The sequence below is a fragment of the Hyperolius riggenbachi genome, chromosome 6, assembly GCF_040937935.1.
Source record: "Hyperolius riggenbachi isolate aHypRig1 chromosome 6, aHypRig1.pri, whole genome shotgun sequence".
NCBI classification, from domain to species: Eukaryota; Metazoa; Chordata; class Amphibia; order Anura; family Hyperoliidae; genus Hyperolius; species Hyperolius riggenbachi.
Window position 1 is genome coordinate 6,493,812 of NC_090651.1, and position 21,658 is coordinate 6,515,469.

A 21,658-nucleotide genomic window follows, 5' to 3' on the forward strand; every position below is an offset into this window, starting at 1 on the left:
AGCAAGGCTTCCAATAGTCCCCGTTTCCTGCCCTGTATTATCCACGTCTGTTCTCCACAGTAATATAGAGGTAGATTCACGAAACTGAAGGCTGCGCAGAATAATGTATTAAAGTGGAGCTGAACTCTTGCACAGGACAAAAGGAAAACTGAGAAACGCACCCTGTATGTATTTAGAGAATTTATCCTGTCTAATTCCCCCTCATCCGTGTCTAATCACAAGTATAATTTGATCTCTCCCTTCTGTCAGCTAACTGCCACTGCAGATAAGTAAATTTGAAAGCACAGGAAGTTAACAATATGTCTGCTTCCGTGAAAGCAGGAAGTAGACACACTGCAGATTTATTGCAGGATTTGTATCAGCTGCAACAAAGAAATGTTTTTTCTATAAAGATGATTATGCCGTTGCTTATCTTTCAGAGCAGAGAGGAAGTTCTGAGTTCAGGTCCGCTGTAAGTCTTCCGCACGATAAGTAGAATGTAATGTATTCTACTCTCCTCATTGTGCAGTAAGACTTAACACGCTTTTATTCGGTTTACCGCAGTTAAGCGGGTACACCGCATAGTGCAGGGAAAAACCTCTATTTCCACCAGCATGGCTTCCCAATCTCACCATTTCCAGTAATACAAGCTTTGGTTGACAAGTCCTCTTGAGACTCCGGTGTCTGTAAGAAATGAGATGATCAGCCACCAATGATGTGTCGGATTGTAGATGCAGAGACCCAATTAAAGAAAAGTAGTATTGGGGACATTCAGGATTCTTACTAAACTGTTTTCATCCTACAGGTGCTTCTCTTTTTTTTTTTTTTTTTCCTCTCGAAGGGGGGGTTGTGGGAAGAGAGAGAAAAATTTACTTGAAATTTAGGAGCCAGCTTGTCCAGTTAAAGAGACACTGAAGCGGAAAAAAAATTATGATATTATGATTTGTATGTGTAGTACAACTAAGAAATAAAACATGAAGATCAGATACATCAGTCTAATTGTTTCCAGTACAGGAAGATTTAAGAAACTCCAGTTGTTATCTCTATACAAAAAGCCATTAAACTCTACGACTTTCAAAGTCGTGGAGAGGGCTGTTTTCTGACTTTTATTATCTCAACTGTTAGTTAATTTTTTACTTTTCCTCTGCCAGAGGAGAGGTCATTAGTTCAGACTGCTCTGAAAGAATCATTTTGAATGCTGAGTGGTGTGTAATCTGCACATATTAGTGAATGATGCAATGTTAGAGAAAACACTATATACCTGAAAATAAAAATATGAGAATATTTTCTTTGCTGCTAATCTTCTAGTAATTATTCATAGTACACAACCAATTCATTATATCATATATTTTTTTTCGCTTCAGTGTCTCTTTAAGGAGCCAGAAGTCATTTTTAGGAATCGGTACTATTAACAACAATTTGAGATAACTTTGAAAGGGTGAGAACCAGCTCAGGCTCCGAGGATTTGTCCAGCTTTGGTTTCCTCAGCGTTCATTGTTCCTCAGTGGTGTTGAAAAATAGCCTTGAACCATCATTCACTTGGCTCCTGTCACCGCTATTTTTGAGTTATTGCCGAAAGGACGTCACCACTATGGCTAAAATTAGTTGGCTGCCATTACGCCGTTGCTGAAGTCCTCGAATGGATCCTTACGGGACGTCCGAGAAGGAGGAATATACTTCGTCCATAAGTGATTGAAGTCTGTCACAAGACACTGCTGAATGTTCTAGAGTCATAATAAGCAGCTGCCGGTTTGGAATCCGGGCCGGACATCTTGAGGCCCTTGCCTCTTGCTCATACGTTGGTATTTGACACGCACAAAAAATGGACACACAGAGAAGTGATGAGGACTCTGTGGGATGCTTTGGAATTGACTTGGAAACGCAGCCAAGAGAACAGCGTGGGGAAGGAGCCAGTATAAAAGCTTTCACTCCATCTCCAAGGAGTCTCGGGCGGGAGGAATGTGTCAGTTTATCCTCACTGTAGGAAACCTGTCAGCTCTGCTACCTTCTCAAAGGTGACCCAGTAGGAGATGGGCCAGGATCACCTCCTGCTAGACGGACAAAGGCAGGTCTGCTGACAGATGGGGAGCGGCCGAGAACCCAGAAATTGGGTACCGCATTCTTCGGGGCTGCTTGCTTTGTGACTTCTAATATCTCTGCACATTGGGATGGTGCAACAATTATTTCTTCATGTGACGAAGAACAGAAAACCGTGGCTGGCCTCACTTCTACCAGTACTGGAATCATTGGCTTCCAAGAATATAACGTCTGTCAGATAAGCCTCCAGGACGAGAACGGTTCAGATTTTGCCTTTCCCTCTGAGAGATCTGGGGGTCCTCTGGCTCCTTGTTTAGAAGTGCTCCCCCAATGCCTGCAGTCTGTACCTGTAGACCGGGACTGCTGTGGGCTTTCTACCTTCTACATCCGATGCAGACGTGTTTGTAGGACAGTATGGACTCAACTATGCTAATCGGAATAAGGTGCATAAAGTCTATCCGCACAGTGAGTAGAGCGTAGTGCAATACAGTACATGCAACGCGTTCTACTCTACTCATTGTGCGTAAGAGTATACGCACGTTGTTCTGCTAAAAGCAGTTTAGTGCGTGTACCCCTATATCAGAGATGGATTAACATGTAATGGGTCCCAAGGCAGGGTAGTATATTTGGGACCTCCTTGTGGTCTTTTTTTTTTTTATAAGGTGAAGCAGAGAGACGTCAGAGAAGGTGGCAGGTGAGCCCCTTGACACCCACTAGGCCCAAGCACTTGCCTAGGTTGCCTGGTGGATGATCCTGCTCTGCCCTATATTCCTTATCTTGCTGCCTAATTTTATGACTCTTGGTTGAACATTATTCTTAAAGAGACTCTGAAACCTCCTTAAAATCAAGTTTTTATTTTAAAAACCTCTTAAGTATGTTTTCCCTAACTAAAACCTGCATCCCCGCGGCTGAAAATGAAATTAATCACCCCAAATCCCCTGGGGCATACTGCGGGGCTCCTTCAGCGAGAGGCAGAGCTTTTGGCTGCAGCTCTGCCTCTACGCGCGTCCATCTGCGTTGGATCTCTGCCTCTATCCGCCCCTCTCAGGCTTCTTTCACTGAGAGGGGTGGGGGAGAGGCGGAGATAAAAGCGGATTGACGCGCATGGAGGCAGAGCTGCAGCTGAAAGCTCTGCCTCCCGGGGCAGCAAAATCCACAACCAAGAAAGTCGTGGACTTTGCACAGGGTATTTGGGGTGATTAATTTAGTTTTCAGCCACGGGGATGCAGCGTTTTTGTTAGGGCAAACATACTTAAGAGGTTTTTAAAATAAAAACTTGATTTTAAGGAGGCTTCAGAGTCTCTTTAAGGTTTTTCTAGTACACATCAGAAGTCAAGATTCCTTCAATAAGGTCTGCAGAGCTGGAGGTAGAAAGTCACACCAGCACCACCGCCATATTTTACTGTTGGCATGGATAGCATTCCTATTGTGCAGTATTGTGGCCAGATGGAAATCCTGCAAAGAGCTCGCTTTTCACCTGTCTATAAAGATGGCCAGTGGGATGCTAATAAATCCAACATGATATTTAAAGGGGAACTGAAGAGAGAGGTATATGGAGGTTGTCATGTTTATTTCCTTTTAATCAATACCAGTTGCCTGGCAGCCCTGCTGGTCTATTTCTCTGCAGTAGTATCTGATTAAAACCAGAAACAAGCATGCAGCTAGTCTTGTCAGATCAGACTTATAAGTCTGAACCACTGAAACACCTGATCTGCTGCATGCTTGTTCAGGGGCTATGGCTAATAGTATTAGAGGCAGAGGATCAGCAAGGCTGCCAGGCAACTGGTATTGTCTAAAAGGAAATAAACATGACAGCCTCCATATACCTCTCTCTTCAGTTCCCCTTTAATGCAAATTGTATGCAACTTGAAACTGGGTCAAGAAAATGCAATGTTTGCTGATTTTCATTGACCCAATTCCAAGATGCATACAGTTAGCGATAAATTTTCATGGAAGTCGGAATTCTCGTTCATATCGTTATCATATCTCATCGCCCATCTCTATCCATAGAAGAAGAAGGTTGATCCAGTAGATTCTTTGTGTTTTATACACAAATGTAGGAGAGCCATTTTTAATACTCGTCATTTTATTCATTACTGACTTTGATTTGCAATTTTTAGTTTTTCCATCTTTCATCTGAGGCTGGGAGGACCTGTCCTTCCTTGCTTGTTCTTCTGAGATGTCATGTGGCCTCTTGGATGAGTTGTCCCTGGCAGGTCGGCCTCTCCTAGAAAGCTGTGCCGTAATCCAGACATTGTTTAGTAACGGTGGTGTTCAAGGTGGTTTGCTGAAGTTTAAGTCAGTGTATTGTAATTCTTTTCCAGAATATAACGTAACGAGAACACGAGTCGCCAGGTGTTACCCGGACATATTGCTGTCGTGTACTCCGTTTACCATTGCCTGAGGAAGCGGGTTTTACCTGCGAAACGCGTTGCAACTAAAGGCCCCCCCCCCCCCCCCGGAGTGTACCAATACATTTATTTTGTTTTGAATACACAGCTTGTTGTGTCTGCTTGCAGGAGGTAAGTCCACCACTGCCTCCTAAGCTTTTTTTTTTTAAACCTTTTAATTACTGCTTTTACTCTTTTGGCGCCTCTGTTCTTGTTACGTTATATTTAATATCCACCCTTGGTGGAGGGGGATACCCCATCTTCTTCCTGTCTACAGAGAGCGACTTCTTATTCCTGAGTGAGGACAGGTCTAATCTCCTCACCTGCTTATATAGTGGTTGTCTGGAGGTAACCCATGTTTGTGAGTTTATTATCGTACTCTTTTCTATTTAACCCATTGCCACTACTTACTACACTATATTTGGCTCTCGGTTCTTCTCTTTACATATATCTTATCCAGAATGGTCCATTTTCATCTTATATTTTTTTTACTCATGTCGTCTGCACTTTGCTTTGATTATGGGTTAACATAGGACACGGGTGGTCATGTGGCTTGGATCTTTATCGTTTAGGTGGCAGGATTTTTAAATCAAGGCTGCAGTGAAGTTCAGGTTTATGTGAGCTGGTATATATTATCATTATTTATATAGCACTGTCATCTTCTGCTAGATATGTCAGTGACATGACTATTTACTCTAAAGTGCTGCAGAAGATGTCAGTGCTATATAAATACATATGGTAGGGCGTTAGACTGTGACTATGGTAGGAATGGATTGTGAGCTCCTCTGAGGACAGTCAGTGACATGACTATGTACTCTGTAAAGTGCTGCAGAAGATGTCAGTGCTATATAAATACATAATAATAATATGGGAGGACATTACGCTATGACTATGGTAGGAATGGATTGTGAGCTCCTCTGAGGACAGTCAGTGACATGACTATGTACTCTGTAATGTGCTGCAGGAGGTGTCAGTGCGATATGAATACATAATAATAATATGGTAGGACAGACTATGACTATGGTAGGATTAGAGTGTGAGCTCCTCTGAGGACAGTCAGTGACATGACTATGTACTCTGTACAGTGCTGCAGAAGATGTCAGTGCTATATAAATACATAATAATAATATTGTAGGACATTAGACTATGACTATGGTAGGATTAGAGTGTGAGCTCCTCTGAGGACAGTCAGTGACATGACTATGTACTCTGTAATGTGCTGCAGAAGATGTCAGTGCTATATAAATACATAATAATAATATGGTAGGACAATAGGCTATGACTATGGTAGGATTAGATTGTTAGCTCCTCTGAGGACAGTCAGTGACATGACTATGTACTCTGTAATGTGCTGCAGAAGATGTCAGCGCTATATAAATACATAATAATAATAATAATATGGTAGGACATTACAATATGACTATGGTAGGATTAGATTGTGAGCTCCTCTGAGGACAGTCAGTGACATGACTATGTACTCTGTAATGTGCTGCAGAAGATGTCAGCGCTATATAAATACATAATAGTAATATGGTAGGACATTACACTATGACTATGGTAGGATTAGAGTGTGAGCTCCTCTGAGGACAGTCAGTGACATGACTATGTACTCTGTAATGTGCTGCAGATGTCAGTGTTATATAAATACATAATAATAATATGGTAGGACATTAGACTATGACTATGGTAGGATTAGATTGTGAGCTCCTCTGTGGACAGTCAGTGACATGACTATGTACTCTGTAATGTGCTGCAGAAGATGTCAGTGTTATATAAATACATAATAATAATATGGTAGGACATTACTCTATGACTATGGTAGGATTAGAGTGTGAGCTCTCCTCTGAGGACAGTCAGTGACATGACTATGTACTCTGTATAGCGCTGCAGGAGATGTCAGTGCTATATAAATACATAATAATAATATGGTAGGACATTAGACTATGACTATGGTAGGATTAGAGTGTGAGCTCCTCTGAGGACAGTCAGTGACATGACTATGTACTCTGTAATGTGCTGCACAGGATGTCACTGCTATATAAATACATAATAATAATATGGTAGGACATTAGACTATGACTATGGTAGGATTAGAGTGTGAGCTCCTCTGAGGACAGTCAGTGACATGACTATGTACTCTGTAATGTGCTGCACAGGATGTCACTGCTATATAAATACATAATAATAATATGGTAGGACATTAGACTATGACTATGGTAGGATTAGAGTGTGAGCTCCTCTGAGGACAGTCAGTGACATGACTATGTACTCTGTAATGTGCTGTAGAAGATGTCAGTGCTATATAAATACATAATAATAATATGGTAGGACATTAGGCTATGACTATGGTAGGATTAGAGTGTGAGCTCCTCTGAGGACAGTCAGTGATATGACTATGTACTCTGTAATGTGCTGCAGAAGATGTCAGTGCTATATAAATACATAATAATAATAATAATAATAATAATAATAATAATAATAATAATAATAATAATAATAATAATAATATGGTAGTCTTCTCTGAGGACAGTCAGTGACATGACTCGGTACTCTGTAATGTGCTGCAGAAGATGTCAGTGGTAAAGAATACATAGGAGGATACATTAAGCTTTAATCCTATGAATTATACTGTATATGCGTTTCTGTGTGAGGGAAGCTGTATACTCCATGTTCGCCCACATGTTCTGTAGCCCTCACATCACCCGTGCGAGTGTCTTTCCGCTCACGTGTGGGGCTGGGAGTGGCGGGTAAATATTTGTGCACGTTATTAGTAGCTGTTTTATAGAAGGAAAGTTGTATTTTGGGCCTGCGGAGGCTGTGACTGGCGGCAGGTAATAGAGACGCCTCCTGTGTATAATGTGGGCGCTGGTGTCTTCTTTAAATAAATAGTTGTGTGAGAGGTTTGGCACAGAAGCCGGCAGTGTTTCTCTGGGGTGAAGTGCTGCCTGTTAACGGCTCCCCTGTTTATTTTCCTCTGTGCACTCTGCGGACATCTGCTGCCCTTCAGCTGAGGAGTAAAATAAACCCGAGAGCTCCTAGCAGCTGCCTTCACCAGCTGCTACTTCCCAGGAATGGCTGACAATGTGGCCTCCACTCATCCCATGCACCACCAGTCCCCTCCCACTGGGAATACCTTCTGTATGGCCTGGGCAGATCTCCTCCAGTGACTCCTCCTCCCATGCACCACCAGTCCCCTCCCACTGGGAATACCTTCTGTATGGCCTGGGCAGATCTCCTCCAGTGACTCCTCCTCCCATGCACCACCAGTCCCCGGCCACTGGGGGATACCTGCTGCATGGCCTGGGCAGATCTCCTCCAGTGACTCCTTCTCCCATGTACCACCAGGCCCCTCCCACTGGGAATACCTTCTGTATGGCCTGGGCAGATCTCCTCCAGTGACTCCTCATCCTATGCACCACCAGTCTCCGGCCACTGGGAATACCTTCTGTATGGCCTGGGCAGATCTCCTCCAGTGACTCCTCCTCCCATGCACCACCAGTCCCCGGCCACTGGGAATACCTTCTATGTGGCCTGGGCAGATCTCCTCCAGTGACTCCTCCTCCCATGCACCACCAGTCCCGGCCACTGGGAATACCTGCTGTATGGCCTGGGCAGATCTCCTCCAGTGACTCCTCCTCCTCCCATGCACCACCAGGCCCCGGCCGCTGGGAATGCTTTCTGTATGGCCTGGGCAGATCTCCTCCTCCAGTGACTCCTCCTCCCATGCACCACCAGTCTCCGGCCACTGGGAATACCTTCTGTATGGCCTGGGCAGATCTCCTCCAGTGACTCCTCCTCCCATGCACCACCAGTCCCCGGCCACTGGGAATACCTTCTATGTGGCCTGGGCAGATCTCCTCCAGTGACTCCTCCTCCCATGCACCACCAGTCCCCTCCCGCTGGGAATACCTTCTGTATGGCCCGGGCAGATCTCCTCCAGTGACTCCTCCTCCCATGCACCACCAGTCCCGGCCACTGGGAATACCTGCTGTATGGCCTGGGCAGATCTCCTCCAGTGACTCCTCCTCCCATGCACCACCAGGCCCCGGCCGCTGGGAATGCTTTCTGTATGGCCTGGGCAGATCTCCTCCTCCAGTGACTCCTCCTCCCATGCACCACCAGTCCCCGGCCACTGGGAATACCTTCTGTATGGCCTGGGCAGATCTCCTCCACTGACTCCTCCTCCCATGCACCACCAGGCCCCTCCCACTGGGAATACCTTCTGTATGGCCTGGGCAGATCTCCTCCTCCAGTGACTCCTTCTCCCATGCACCACCAGGCCCCAGCCACTGGGAATACCTTCTGTATGGCCTGGGCAGATCTCCTCCAGTGACTCCTCCTCCCATGCACCACCAGTCCCGGCCACTGGGAATACCTGCTGTATGGCCTGGGCAGATCTCCTCCAGTGACTCCTCCTCCCATGCACCACCAGGCCCCGGCCGCTGGGAATGCTTTCTGTATGGCCTGGGCAGATCTCCTCCAGTGACTCCTCCTCCCATGCACCACCAGTCCCCTCCCGCTGGGAATACCTTCTGTATGGCCTGGGCAGATCTCCTCCAGTGACTCCTCCTCCCATGCACCACCAGTCCCCGGCCACTGGGAATACCTTCTGTATGGCCTGGGCAGATCTCCTCCAGTGACTCCTCCTCCCATGCACCACCAGGCCCTGGCCACTGGGAATGCCTTCTGTATGGCCTGGGCAGATCTCCTCCTCCAGTGACTCCTCCTCCCATGCACCACCAGGCCCCGGCCACTGGGAATACCTTCTGTATGGCCTGGGCTGATCTCCTCCAGTGACTCCTCCTCCCATGCACCACCAGCCCCGGCCACTGGGAATACCTGCTGTATGGCCTGGGCAGATCTCCTCCAGTGACTCCTCCTCCCATGCACCACCAGGCCCCGGCCGCTGGGAATGCTTTCTGTATGGCCTGGGCAGATCTCCTCCAGTGACTCCTCCTCCCATGCACCACCAGTCCCCGGCCACTGGGAATACCTTCTGTATGGTCTGGGCAGATCTCCTCCAGTGACTCCTCCTCCCATGCACCACCAGGCCCTGGCCACTGGGAATGCCTTCTGTATGGCCTGGGCAGATCTCCTCCTCCAGTGACTCCTCCTCCCATGCACCACCAGGCCCCGGCCACTGGGAATACCTTCTGTATGGCCTGGGCTGATCTCCTCCAGTGACTCCTCCTCCCATGCACCACCAGTCCCGGCCACTGGGAATACCTTCTGTATGACCTGGGCAGATCTCCTCCAGTGACTCCTCCTCCCATGCACCACCAGTCCCCTGCCACTGGGAATACCTTCTGTATGGCCTGGGCAGATCTCCTCCAGTGACTCCTCCTCCCATGCACCACCAGTCCCCTCCCACTGGGAATACCTTCTGTATGGCCTGGGCAGATATCCTCCAGAGACTCCTCCTCCCATGCACCACCAGTCCCCGGCCGCTGGGAATACCTTCTGTATGGCCTGGGCAGATATCCTCCAGAGACTCCTCCTCCCATGCACCACCAGTCCCCGGCCACTGGGAATACCTTCTGTATGGCCTGGGCAGATCTCCTCCAGTGACTCCTCCTCCCATGCACCACCAGTCCCCGGCCGCTGGGAATACCTTCTGTATGGCCTGGGCAGATCTCCTCCAGTGACTCCTCCTCCCATGCACCGCCAGTCCCCGGCCACTGGGAATACCTGCTGTATGGCCTGTGCAGATCTCCTCCTCCTGAGACTCCTCCTCCCATGCACCACCAGTCCCCTCCCACTGGGAATACCTTCTGTATGGCCTGGGCAGATATCCTCCAGAGACTCCTCCTCCCATGCACCACCAGTCCCCGGCCACTGGGAATACCTTCTGTATGGCCTGGGCAGATCTCCTCCAGTGACTCCTCCTCCCATGCACCACCAGTCCCCGGCCACTGGGAATACCTTCTGTATGGCCTGGGCAGATCTCCTCCAGTGACTCCTCCTCCCATGCACCACTAGTCCCCGGCCACTGGGAATACCTTCTGTATGGCCTGGGCAGATCTCCTCCAGTGACTCGATTAGACAAACAAAGATTGAGCAGACATATTATTGCAAAAAATGTTTGCTAGTATAGACACAAGTGTGTTTTAAAGGGTAGGGGAGGGGCAAGGTCATCGACCTGGTATAAGGCTATGATGTGTATAAGGAAAAAGGGCACCCTCCTGTATGAAGATGGTCAATACAACAAACAAATGACTGGTGCTGAGACCAAAAGTATATGCAAAAAAGACTCACTTTATTGTGCCAATGCCAAAAAGGTAAAAACAATTAAAAACAAGGCAATCCCATACCCCAGCCCAAATGCCCGTAATGAATATTGATAATTAACATAAGCCCGCCAATGTAGTAATGAAACCTGCACAATAGAATAATATATCATATATAGAGAATATTGTGAATGTCTATTGGTGGATGGCTATTAATTATTTGAGCATCCAATTAGTATTTACTGAATAAGCACTGGTGCTGTGCTGTCACAGTTCCATAGAAACCATCACAATGCAATAAACGTGCAGATAATAGTGAATAGACCTCCTAAACTAAGCATCCATAACAATAAAACTGCTATTCATGCAGGTGAAAAACAATAAGACCTCATAGAGGATAATGAAAACGTTTGATACAAACAGTGACAATATTAACAATGTGTTATAGTATGACCAGAAGGAAAAAGTGAAAATGGTGAAATGGATACGAGGAGAGGCAAAGAGTAGGAGGAATGCGGCAGGGCTTACCAAATGAGAGAGTATAGATGGGTCTGGGGACGGCTGCAAGGGCCTCCAGTGACTCCTCCCATGCACCACCAGTCCCCTCCCACTGGGAATACCTTCTGTATGGCCTGGGCAGATCTCCTCCAGTGACTCCTCCTCCCATGCACTGCCAGTCCCCTCCCGCTGGGAATACCTTCTGTATGGCCTGGGCAGATCTCCTCCAGTGACTCCTCCTCCCATGCACCGCCAATCCCCGGCCGCTGGTAATACCTTCTGTATAGCCTGGGCAGATCTCCTCCAGTGACTCCTCCTCCCATGCACCACCAGTCCCCTCCCACTGGGAATACCTTCTGTATGGCCTGGGCAGATCTCCTTCAGTGACTCCTCATCCCATGCACCACCAGTCCCCTCCCGCTGGGAATACCTTCTGTACGGCCTGGGCAGATCTCCTCCTCCTATGCACCGCCAGTCCCCTCCCGCTGGGAATACCTTCTGTATGGCCTGGGCAGATCTCCTCCAGTGACTCCTCCTCCCATGCACCACCAGTCCCTGGCCACTGGGAATACCTTCTGTATGGCCTGGGCAGATCTCCTCCTCCTATGCACCACCAGTCCCCTCCCGCTGGGAATACCTTCTGTATGGCCTGGGCAGATCTCCTCCTCCCATGCACCACCAGTCCCCTCCCACTGGGAATACCTTCTGTATGGCCTGGGCAGATCTCCTCCAGTGACTCCTCCTCCCATGCACCACCAGTCCCCTCCTGCTGGGAATACCTTCTGTATGGCCTGGGCAGATATCCTCCAGAGACTCCTCCTCCCATGCACCACCAGTCCCCTCCCACTGGGAATACCTTCTGTATGGCCTGGGCAGATCTCCTCCAGTGACTCCTCCTCCCATGCACCACCAGTCCCCTCCCGCTGGGAATACCTTCTGTATGGCCTGGGCAGATCTCCTCCAGTGACTCCTCATCCCATGCACCACCAGTCCCCAGCCACTGGGAAATGGGAATACCTTCTGTATGGCCTGGGCAGATCTCCTCCAGTGACTCCTCATCCCATGCACCACCAGTCCCCGGCCACTGGGAAATGGGAATACCTTCTGTATGGCCTGGGCAGATCTCCTCCAGTGACTCCTCATCCCATGCACCACCAGTCCCCGGCCACTGGGAAATGGGAATACCTTCTGTATGGCCTGGGCAGATCTCCTCCAGTGACTCCTCATCCCATGCACCACCAGTCCCCGGCCACTGGGAAATGGGAATACCTTCTGTATGGCCTGGGCAGATCTCCTCCAGTGACTCCTCCTCCCATGCACCACCAGTCCCCTCCCGCTGGGAATACCTTCTGTATGGCCTGGGCAGATCTCCTCCAGTGACTCCTCCTCCCATGCACCACCAGTCCCCTCCCGCTGGGAATACCTTCAGTCAAGGGCACCTCTAGTTACTTATAGAGACTCTGTAACAAAATGTTCAGCCTTATTTCTCCTATCCTATAAGTTCCTATACCTGTTCTAATGTGGTCTGTCTTACTGCAGCTTTTCCTAGTTGCACAGTGGCTGTGTTATCTCTGTTCTATAATCTAATCTTCTTTCCTTTGTCACCTTTGTCGGCTCAGGGAGGAATGTGCTGCTCTGCTGTGATAGGGAGAAGTTATACACACCCTCTCCAGGCCCCCTGCAAGCTCTGTATGACACACACACTGAGCTTCGTTCAGCCTATCACACTCTGGTTAGCAGCCATGTCTTTTGTTTGTAAACACTGCCTAAAACTGGCAATTACAAGCCAGGATTTTGCAGCAGGGAGTGGCAGAAACAGCACAGAGGGGCCCAGGAGAACATAATGAATAGAATAGTATGCTTTTTATTGTAAGAATTTTAGAGTACAGATTCTTTTTAATACTGAGGTTCCTCCAGATACCTAATACTGGGGGACACCTCTAGCTACTTAATACTGAGGGTACCTTCGGCGTCCTAATGCTAAGGGGCACCTGTAGCTACCTATGCTGGACAAGGGACATAAGGGAGATGTGACAGCTGAGCCATCCAGCACACTAGCGAAGCGCTTTGGCTGGTGTTTGTAGGGTCATGGATGGCGGAGTCTGAGGTGCCAGGACGTGTGTGCCTATAGCCTCCTGAGATGTAAATCTGGGCCTACATGCATGGAGGGTGGAGTCTAGGGTGCCAGGACGTCTGTACCTATAGCCTCCTGTGATGTAAATCTGGGCCTGCATGCATGGAGGGCGGAGTCTAGGGTGCCAGGACGTCTGTACCTATAGCCTCCTGTGATGTAAATCTGGGCCTGCATGCATGGAGGGCGGAGTCTAGGGTGCCAGGACGTCTGTACCTATAGCCTCCTGTGATGTAAATCTGGGCCTGCATGCATGGAGGGCGGAGTCTAGGGTGCCAGGACGTCTGTACCTATAGGCTCCTGAGAGGTAAATCCGGGCCTGCATGCATGGAGGGTGGAGTCTAGGGTGCCAGGACGTCTGTACCTATAGGCTCCTGAGAGGTAAATCCGGGCCTGATTGTACATAATCTGAGTGTAGGAACTGTATAATGTCACATTTCAGTGAAATCCTCAAAAGTAGGCAGAAGGAACTGTCGTTGGATAAGCTCCTTGTTAGTCACACAGAAAGAAAAAGCTTTGGGTGAGCCAGACAGATAGTAATGATTCTGTTAGTTATGGTAGAAGTCTTCCTGCACAATAACCCTCACCCTCTCGTTTCCACCATTCAGGACAGCGCAGGTTGTACTGTATGGAGTTTGACTTAATACAGTACAGAACTTTGAGCTAAATATTTTTCTATAAATGTTTTTGGATTGAGAAACGAATCCTGAGTTCCCATTAAAGTGAACCTAAACTCAGAACTTCCTCTCTGCTCTAAAAGATAAGCAGCATAATAACCTTGAAAGAAAAACATTTCTTTGTTACATCTGATACAAATCCTGTAATAAATCTGCAGTGTGTCTACTTCCTGCTTTCGTGGAAGCAGATTTAGGGTTAATATCCTTTAACAAATTAGCTGCTCTGCCGAGGCAGCCAGCTGAGGGATCAAATTGCAAGTTGTGATTAGACATAGATGAGGGGGAATTGGACAGGCTAAACTCTCTAAATACATACAGGGTGCATTCCTTTATGCTTTCCTTCTGTTCTGTGCGACAGTTCAGCTCCACTTTAATCCTTATGGGGAAATTTGCTTTGACATAAGAGTGCTTTGGATTACAAGCGTGTTTTTGGAGCAAACTTTGCTCGCAAGCCAAGGTTCCTCTGTATACAGTGGCTTGCAAAAGTATTCGGCCCCCTTGAAGTTTTCCACATTTTGTCACATTACTGCCACAAACATGAATCAATTTTATTGGAATTCCACGTGACAGACCAACACAAAGTGGTGTACACGTGAGAAGTGGAACGAAAATTATACATGATTCCAAACATTTTTTACAAATGAATAACTGCAAAGTGGGTTGTGCGTAATTATTCAGCCCCCTTTGGTCTGAGTGCAGTCAGTTGCCCATAGACATTGCCTGATGAGTGCTAATGACTAAATAGAGTGCACCTGTGTGTAATCTAATGTCAGTACAAATACAGCTGCTCTGTGACGGCCTCAGAGGTTGTCTAATGGCCCATACTCACGGGCTACAAATGTCGCCGCAACACGCGGCGCGCGCGTGTTGTGGTGACAGGTCGCCCGTGAGTATGGGCCGTTGAACAGGCGCGCACCCCGAACTGTCGCCCGTCGCTGATGTCGCCAGGCGATTGAAATGTTCAATCGCCTGGCGACAGTCGCCGCCGCAACTCCGCCGCAGCTGTCGCTAGTCCGCGTGAGTACACGGACTAGCGACAGCAACCTCCATTGAGGTATGCAGAGCTTCCGGCAGGGGGAGGAGGAACGTCGGCGACAGCTTCCTTCGAGCCGCTGGTCCCTCTTCCGCGTGTGTACGCGGAGGGACCTGGCAAGGAGCTGTCGCCCGCACGCTCACGTGTGCTGGCGACAGGCAACTTTTGCTGCCCGTGAGTATGAGCCATCAGAGAATATTGGGAGCCACAACACCGTGAAGTCCAAAGAACACACCAGACAGGTCAGGGATAAAGTTATTGAGAAATTTAAAGCAGGCTTAGGCTACAAAAAGATTCTCAAAGCCTTGAACATCCCACGGAGCACTGTTCAAGCGATCATTCAGAAATGGAAGGAGTATGGCACAACTGTAAACCTACCAAGACAAGGCCGTCCACCTAAACTCACAGGCCGAACAAGGAGAGCGCTGATCAGAAATGCAGCCAAGAGGCCCATGGTGACTCTGGACGAGCTGCAGAGATCTACAGCTCAGGTGGGGGAATCTGCCCATAGGACAACTATTAGTCGTGTACTGCACAAAGTTGGCCTTTATGGAAGAGTGGCAAGAAGAAAGGCATTGTTAACAGAAAGCATAAGAAGTCCCGTTTGCAGTTTGCCACAAGCCATGTGGGGGACACAGCAACCATGTGGAAGAAGGTGCTCTGGTCAGATGAGACCAAAACTGAACTTTTTGGCCAAAATGCAAAACGCTATGTGTGGCAGAAAACTAACCCTGCACATGACTCTGAACACACCATCCCCACTGTCAAATATAGTGGTGGCAGCATCATGCTCTGAGGGGTGCTTCTCTTCAGCAGGGACAGGGAAACTGGTCAGAGTTGATGGTAAGATGGATGGAGCCAAATACAGGGCAATATTGGAAGAAAACCTCTTGGAGTCTGCAAAAGACTTGAGACTGGGGCAGAGGTTCACCTTCCAGCAGGACAATGACCCTAAACATAAAGCCAGGGCAACAATGGAATGGTTTAAAACAAAACATATCTATGTGTTAGAATGGCCCAGTCAAAGTCCAGATCTAAATCCAATCGAGTATCTGTGGCAAGATCTGAAACCGGCTGTTCACAAACGCTGTCCATCTAATCTGACTGAGCTGGAGCTGTTTTGCAAAGAACAATGGGCAAGGATTTCAGTCTCTAGATGTGCAAAGCTGGTAGAGACATACCCTAAAAGACTGGCAGCTGTAATTGCAGCAAAAGGTGGTTCTACAAAGTATTGACTCAGGGGGCTGAATAATTACGCACACCCCACTTTGCAGTTATTTATTTGTAAAAAATGTTTGGAATCATGTATGATTTTCATTCCACTTCTCACGTGTACAGCACTTTGTGTTGGTCTTTCATGTGGAATTCCAATAAAATTGATTCATGTTTGTGGCAGTAATGTGACAAAATGTGGAAAACTTCAAGGGGGCCGAATACTTTTGCAACCCACTGTATGTAGCTCGCTGCACCTCTGTGATCCACTGACTGCGGGATGAGTGGATGGTACACGGCCGCGCTGGTGTCGCACGTGTCTGCGGTGAGGACGCACGTGTCTGCGGTGAGGACGCACGTGTCTGCGGTGAGGACACGCATGCTCTGTGACTCCGCCAGGCTCCTGGGTAGTAGAGCACATTTTGGCAATGAGTTGGTTTATCTTTCTGGGTTGATGTTTTTGTTGTGGTAGCGAGACCGGGGGCATGCTAGGCTTGTGTGGCGCGTTGTCTGCTGACTCACTGTTGGCATAGTACGGCTGCGATATTGTTTTACTCTAAGGCAAGATTTACTGCAGTTCAAAGTAAATAAACTGTGCTGATATTTCTGTATTTAAAAAAAAATAACGTGTAGAATAATAAATATCCCAGTTATTACCCTCTTCAGCTAAAATTCAGATAATTTATTATGTTTTCTGTATTTAGTAAAGCCTGTAAAGTCTTTTTGCTCTCCCTGGAACCAACAAGGTTCACACAGTTCTGGAGAACCCAATTCCAGGGGACAGGAAGTAAAGCAATTCTGCCCAATGGGAGTTCAGTCAGCAGGAACAACCTGGTCCAGGCCGTGACCCTTCCCCCGTGCTATTCTGCAGCACAATGTAATCTGTTTTATACTGTAAATAAATGGTGGTAATAAGTATCATTGTAATAAACAATTGTCTATAACGTTCTTTAATTCCTGGGATTTAAGCTCATATTTTGTTTTTTTACTGTTTTCCAGACTGTGTCGGCTTCCTCCTGTTCTCCTGGCGGTTTGCACTGTTCATCAGTGTGACCTAGCGCTATGCATCCTGGGCCGTGGCCTCCACTGCTGTGTGTCTCCCTTCTGCTGCTGTCCACACGCGGAGATTTGGGTAAGGTCATCAGAATTACACTATACACTATATATACTATACAACACTATGCCAACTGTCGCCCTGATTGTGTAAATTGTTTTCCTGTTTCTTTCTCAGGACATATTTTCTTATCTTATCTATAAAATTGGGAGATCTCTGGAGTAGTCTGAAGACAACAAACACAAAGCCCTCAGGAGGCCCCGTATAGTGTAGTAGTTATCCCCTAAAATAAGACCTCCCCTGAAATTAAGCCCTACCTTATATTTCAAGCAGGCTTTGAATATAAGCCCTTACCTGAAAATAAGACCTAGCTAAGAATGTTATATGTATGAGGAGGTGTGCAGTCTCTTATCGCACCTCCCTTGTGGTTGCATCCCCCTCCGTTCGCATATAATAGCTCCGGTATCCTAGCATGTCAGTGCTGTGACCTCTGCACAGGAACCTGACCGCGCTCCCCTATGTCACAATCCATGTGCGCCGGAGATGTATTAGCACGCGCACACATTGATTATGGCGGGAGTGCGGTCACGTTTCTGTGCGGAGGTCGCAGCACTGACATGCTAGGATACCAGAGCTATTATATGCGAACGGAGGGGGACGCAGCCACACGGGAGGTGCGGTAAGAGACTGCACACCTCCACATACACATTGTCCACCCCTCCTGAAATATAAGCCCCCCGAAAATAAGCCCTAGTCCTTATTTGTCTCCCCCCCCCCCCCCCCCCCCCCCAAAAAAAGAATATAAGACAGTGTCTTATATTTTGGGAAACGCGGGTAGTATTTACAGTGGAGGAAATAATTATTTGACCCCTCACTGATTTTGTAAGTTTGTCCAATGACAAAGAAATGAAAAGTCTCAGAACAGTATCATTTCAATGGTGGGTTTATTTTAATAGTGGCAGATAGCACATCAGAAGGAAAATCGAAAAAATAACCTTAAATAAAAGATAGCAACTGATTTGCATTTCATTGAGTGAAATAAGTTTTTGAACCCTCTAACAATAAAAGACTTAATACTTAGTGGAAAAACCCTTGTTTGCAAGCACAGAGGTCAAACGTTTCTTGTAATTGATGACCAAGTTTGCACACATTTTAGGAGGAATGTTGGTCCACTCCTCTTTGCAGATCATCTCTAAATCCCTAATGTTTCGAGGCTGTCTCTGTGCAACTTTGAGCTTGAGCTCCCTCCGTAGGTTTTCTATTGGATTAAGGTCCGGAGACTGACTAGGCCACTCCATGACCTTAATGTGCTTCTTCTTGAGCCACTCCTTTGTTGCCTTTGCTGTATGTTTTGGGTCATTGTCGTGCTGGAACACCCATCCACGACCCATTTTCAGTTTCCTGGCAGAGGGAAGGAGGTTGTCGTTCAGGATTTCACGATACATGGCTCCGTCCATTTTCCCGTTAATGCGATTAATTTGTCCTGTGCCCTTAGCAGAAAAACACCCCCAAAGCAAAATGTTTCCACCCCCATGCTTGACGGTGGGGACGGTGTTTTGGGGGTCATAGGCAGCATTTTTCTTCCTCCAAACGCAGCGAGTTGAGTTAATGCCAAAGAGCTCTATTTTGGTCTCATCAGACCACAGCACCTTCTCACAGTCACTCACAGAATCATTCAGGTGTTCATTGGCAAACTTCAGACGGGCCTGCACATGTGCCTTCTTGAGCAGGGGGACCTTGCGAGCCCTGCAGGATTTTAATCCATTGCGGGTTAATGTGTTTCCAATGGTTTTCTTGGTGACTGTGGTCCCTGCTAATTTGAGGTCATTCACTAACTCCTCCCGTGTAGTTCTAGGATGCTTTTTCACCTTTCTCAGAACCATTGACACCCCACGAGGTGAGATCTTGCGTGGAGCCCCAGAGCGAGGTCCATTGATGGTCATTTTGTGCTCCTTCCATTTTCGAACAATCGCACCAACAGTTGTCACCTTCTCTCTCAGCTTCTTGCTAATGGTTTTGTAGCCCATTCCAGCCTTGTGCAGGTCTACAATTTTGTCTCTGACATCCTTGGACAGCTCTTTGGTCTTTCCCATGTTGGAGAGTTTGGAGTCTGCTTGATTGATTGATTCTGTGGACAGGTGTCTTTTATACAGGTGACTATTTAAGACAGGTGTCCTTAATGAGGGTGACTAATTGAGTAGAAGTGTCTAACCACTCTGTGGGAGCCAGAACTCTTAATGGTTGGTAGGGGTTCAAAAACTTATTTCACTCAATGAAATGCAAATCAGTTGCTATCTTTTATTTAAGGTTATTTTTTTGATTTTCCTTTTGATGTGCTACCTGCCACTGTTAAAATAAACCTACCATTGAAATGATACTGTTCTGAGACTTTTCATTTCTTTGTCATTGGACAAACTTACAAAATCAGTGAGGGGTCAAATAATTATTTCCTCCACTGTATATAGCGCTGTCATCTTCTGCAGCGCTGTAAAGAGTATATTGTCTTATAGATGGTAAATTAAAGTTAGAGGCGAGTTCCTCCAATTTCATTAGGTTATTATTAACGATAATTTGGTTTAACTTTTTAATTCCAGCTTTTCGCCAAATTATGGCCTTAAAATTCAGGATCAAATATTCTAGCCATGTTATTGGTATCACTGTTTTACAGTGTTCATAGGTGGATAGGGATTTAGAGAGCTGTTTCCAGGCCAACAAGGTGGTCCTTTGAGATTCAAACAATACTTGAGAATCATGTCTACCCAGGATTTGGTTAATAATCAATCAATCAATGAATTTATATGTCCATTAACAGTATGTTTTTCCATAGAAATCCAGTGACTTTTTGACTTATTAAAGAAAGATCTTGATTGTTCTAGGATCGAACCTAATTAAGAATGAAACTTGCATGAGGTAAACCAAGTGTTTTTTTTTTTTTTTTTTTTTTTTAATCAAAAACTAAACCGATAATCTTAGTTTTAAATAAATAAAAAAAACTATATTTACCTCATGCAAGTTGGTTTCTTCATTAGAGGTAAACAAATTATTTATTAATCTTTTTCCAATTATCTACAACCAATTTTTGGGGACGCCTTTCCAATTTATCTCTACAAAATGCTAGTTCAGCACCCAGCAGATGAAAAAGCAGTAAAGAATGGGTCAGAAAGGTAACGATAAATGTCATTTCATTTTACTTTGCTGAAGTCAGAAAATGCGTTTCATAAATAAAATATGACCAAGTCTTCTGTGAGAAAACCTTTCAGCATTTCCCTCCCGACTGATTTTCCCGTCATTCTGACCTTTTTAAAGAAACGTTTTTGTAGTGATGCAAATAGCGATCCTGTTTCGGCAATGTTCCATATTTCTTGCTTGACCTTTTCATATGTAATTTATGATCTTTTTCCCTTTCTAGATGTGACTCCCCGCTTCCTGTCTGAGCCCCTTTCTACAGTCCAGAAGCCTGGCGTGCCGGTCAAGTTATTGTGCGACGCCGAGCCTCCATCATCCCACGTCTCCTGGCTCTTCAACGGGAAATTACTGGACGGAGCACAGGATGTGGACATCCAGCCGGACCACCTGACCATCCCGTCCCTGGATCTCCACCACGCTGGTCGATATCAGTGCAGGATCAACACCAGCAGAGGGGCTCTCATCAGTGCCCCTGCCAACGTGTCTGTGGCATGTAAGTACCGGCAGATATCGGGGGTGCTGAAAAGTTCGAGGCCAGACCAAGTAGGAAATTCCCTAGAGCCATAAAACATTCCAAATATTCTTATCCACATATTCACCCAAAAGCTCGACAAAACTTCATAGTCTGCAAAAAAAACTTTTGCCATTGCTTCCAAATCATTTGAGAATTTTCTACTTTCAATTGTCAAGTTTTGGAATCTCGGAATTGATAGAGCAGGAACTGATGAGTAGGGCTGTTGTTGTCATGTTGACAGCCTTGGGTGGAGGTGCATTTTCCTGCCATAAGAGAACCTGTTTCTGCAGCTTTGTTCACCAATTTTCATAGAACACCTCCTTCAACTGATGCAAGTTAGTGGTATCCTGCATTAACTGTTTGGAACTTCTGGATGGCGATTCTTCAAAAAACGTCCTTATTCCAAAAATCCCTGGCTGTGACTTTTCCTGCTGACTTTTTGATCTTGAAGTTCTTCAACCATGGAAACCAGGAGTGCTTCTACTGCAAAACACTGTTGTTTGGTTTCTGGATAAGCGTGGTGTAACCAGGTGATGTCAATCCAACCAAATTGTAACTACATGGTTCAAGATGCTGCAAGGTCACCTTAAGTGTCCACTTGATTTTATTTTATTTTTTTGTCTCTTTGGTATTCAAACATTGTAATGCCCACTTGACTGAAGGTTTCCGCATACCCAACTGCTTGTCTGGTAGATTTCATGCATATCACTGGTGTTTTGG

At 46.6% G+C, this 21,658-nt stretch overlaps 1 protein-coding gene across 4 annotated transcripts in view; it reads left to right on the forward strand.

Annotated features, from left to right (window-relative positions):
- Positions 1-21,658, forward strand: part of CDON (cell adhesion associated, oncogene regulated) — a 165,363-nt gene that overhangs the window by 86,800 nt on the left and 56,905 nt on the right. For all 4 annotated transcript variants that reach the window (XM_068238788.1, XM_068238787.1, XM_068238790.1 and 1 more), the window contains exons 2-3: positions 17,184-17,316; positions 20,648-20,917. In XM_068238788.1, coding sequence (XP_068094889.1) covers positions 17,247-17,316; positions 20,648-20,917 — 340 coding nt within the window. In that variant the 5' untranslated portion in view covers positions 17,184-17,246. The remainder of the gene's footprint in view (positions 1-17,183; positions 17,317-20,647; positions 20,918-21,658) is intronic.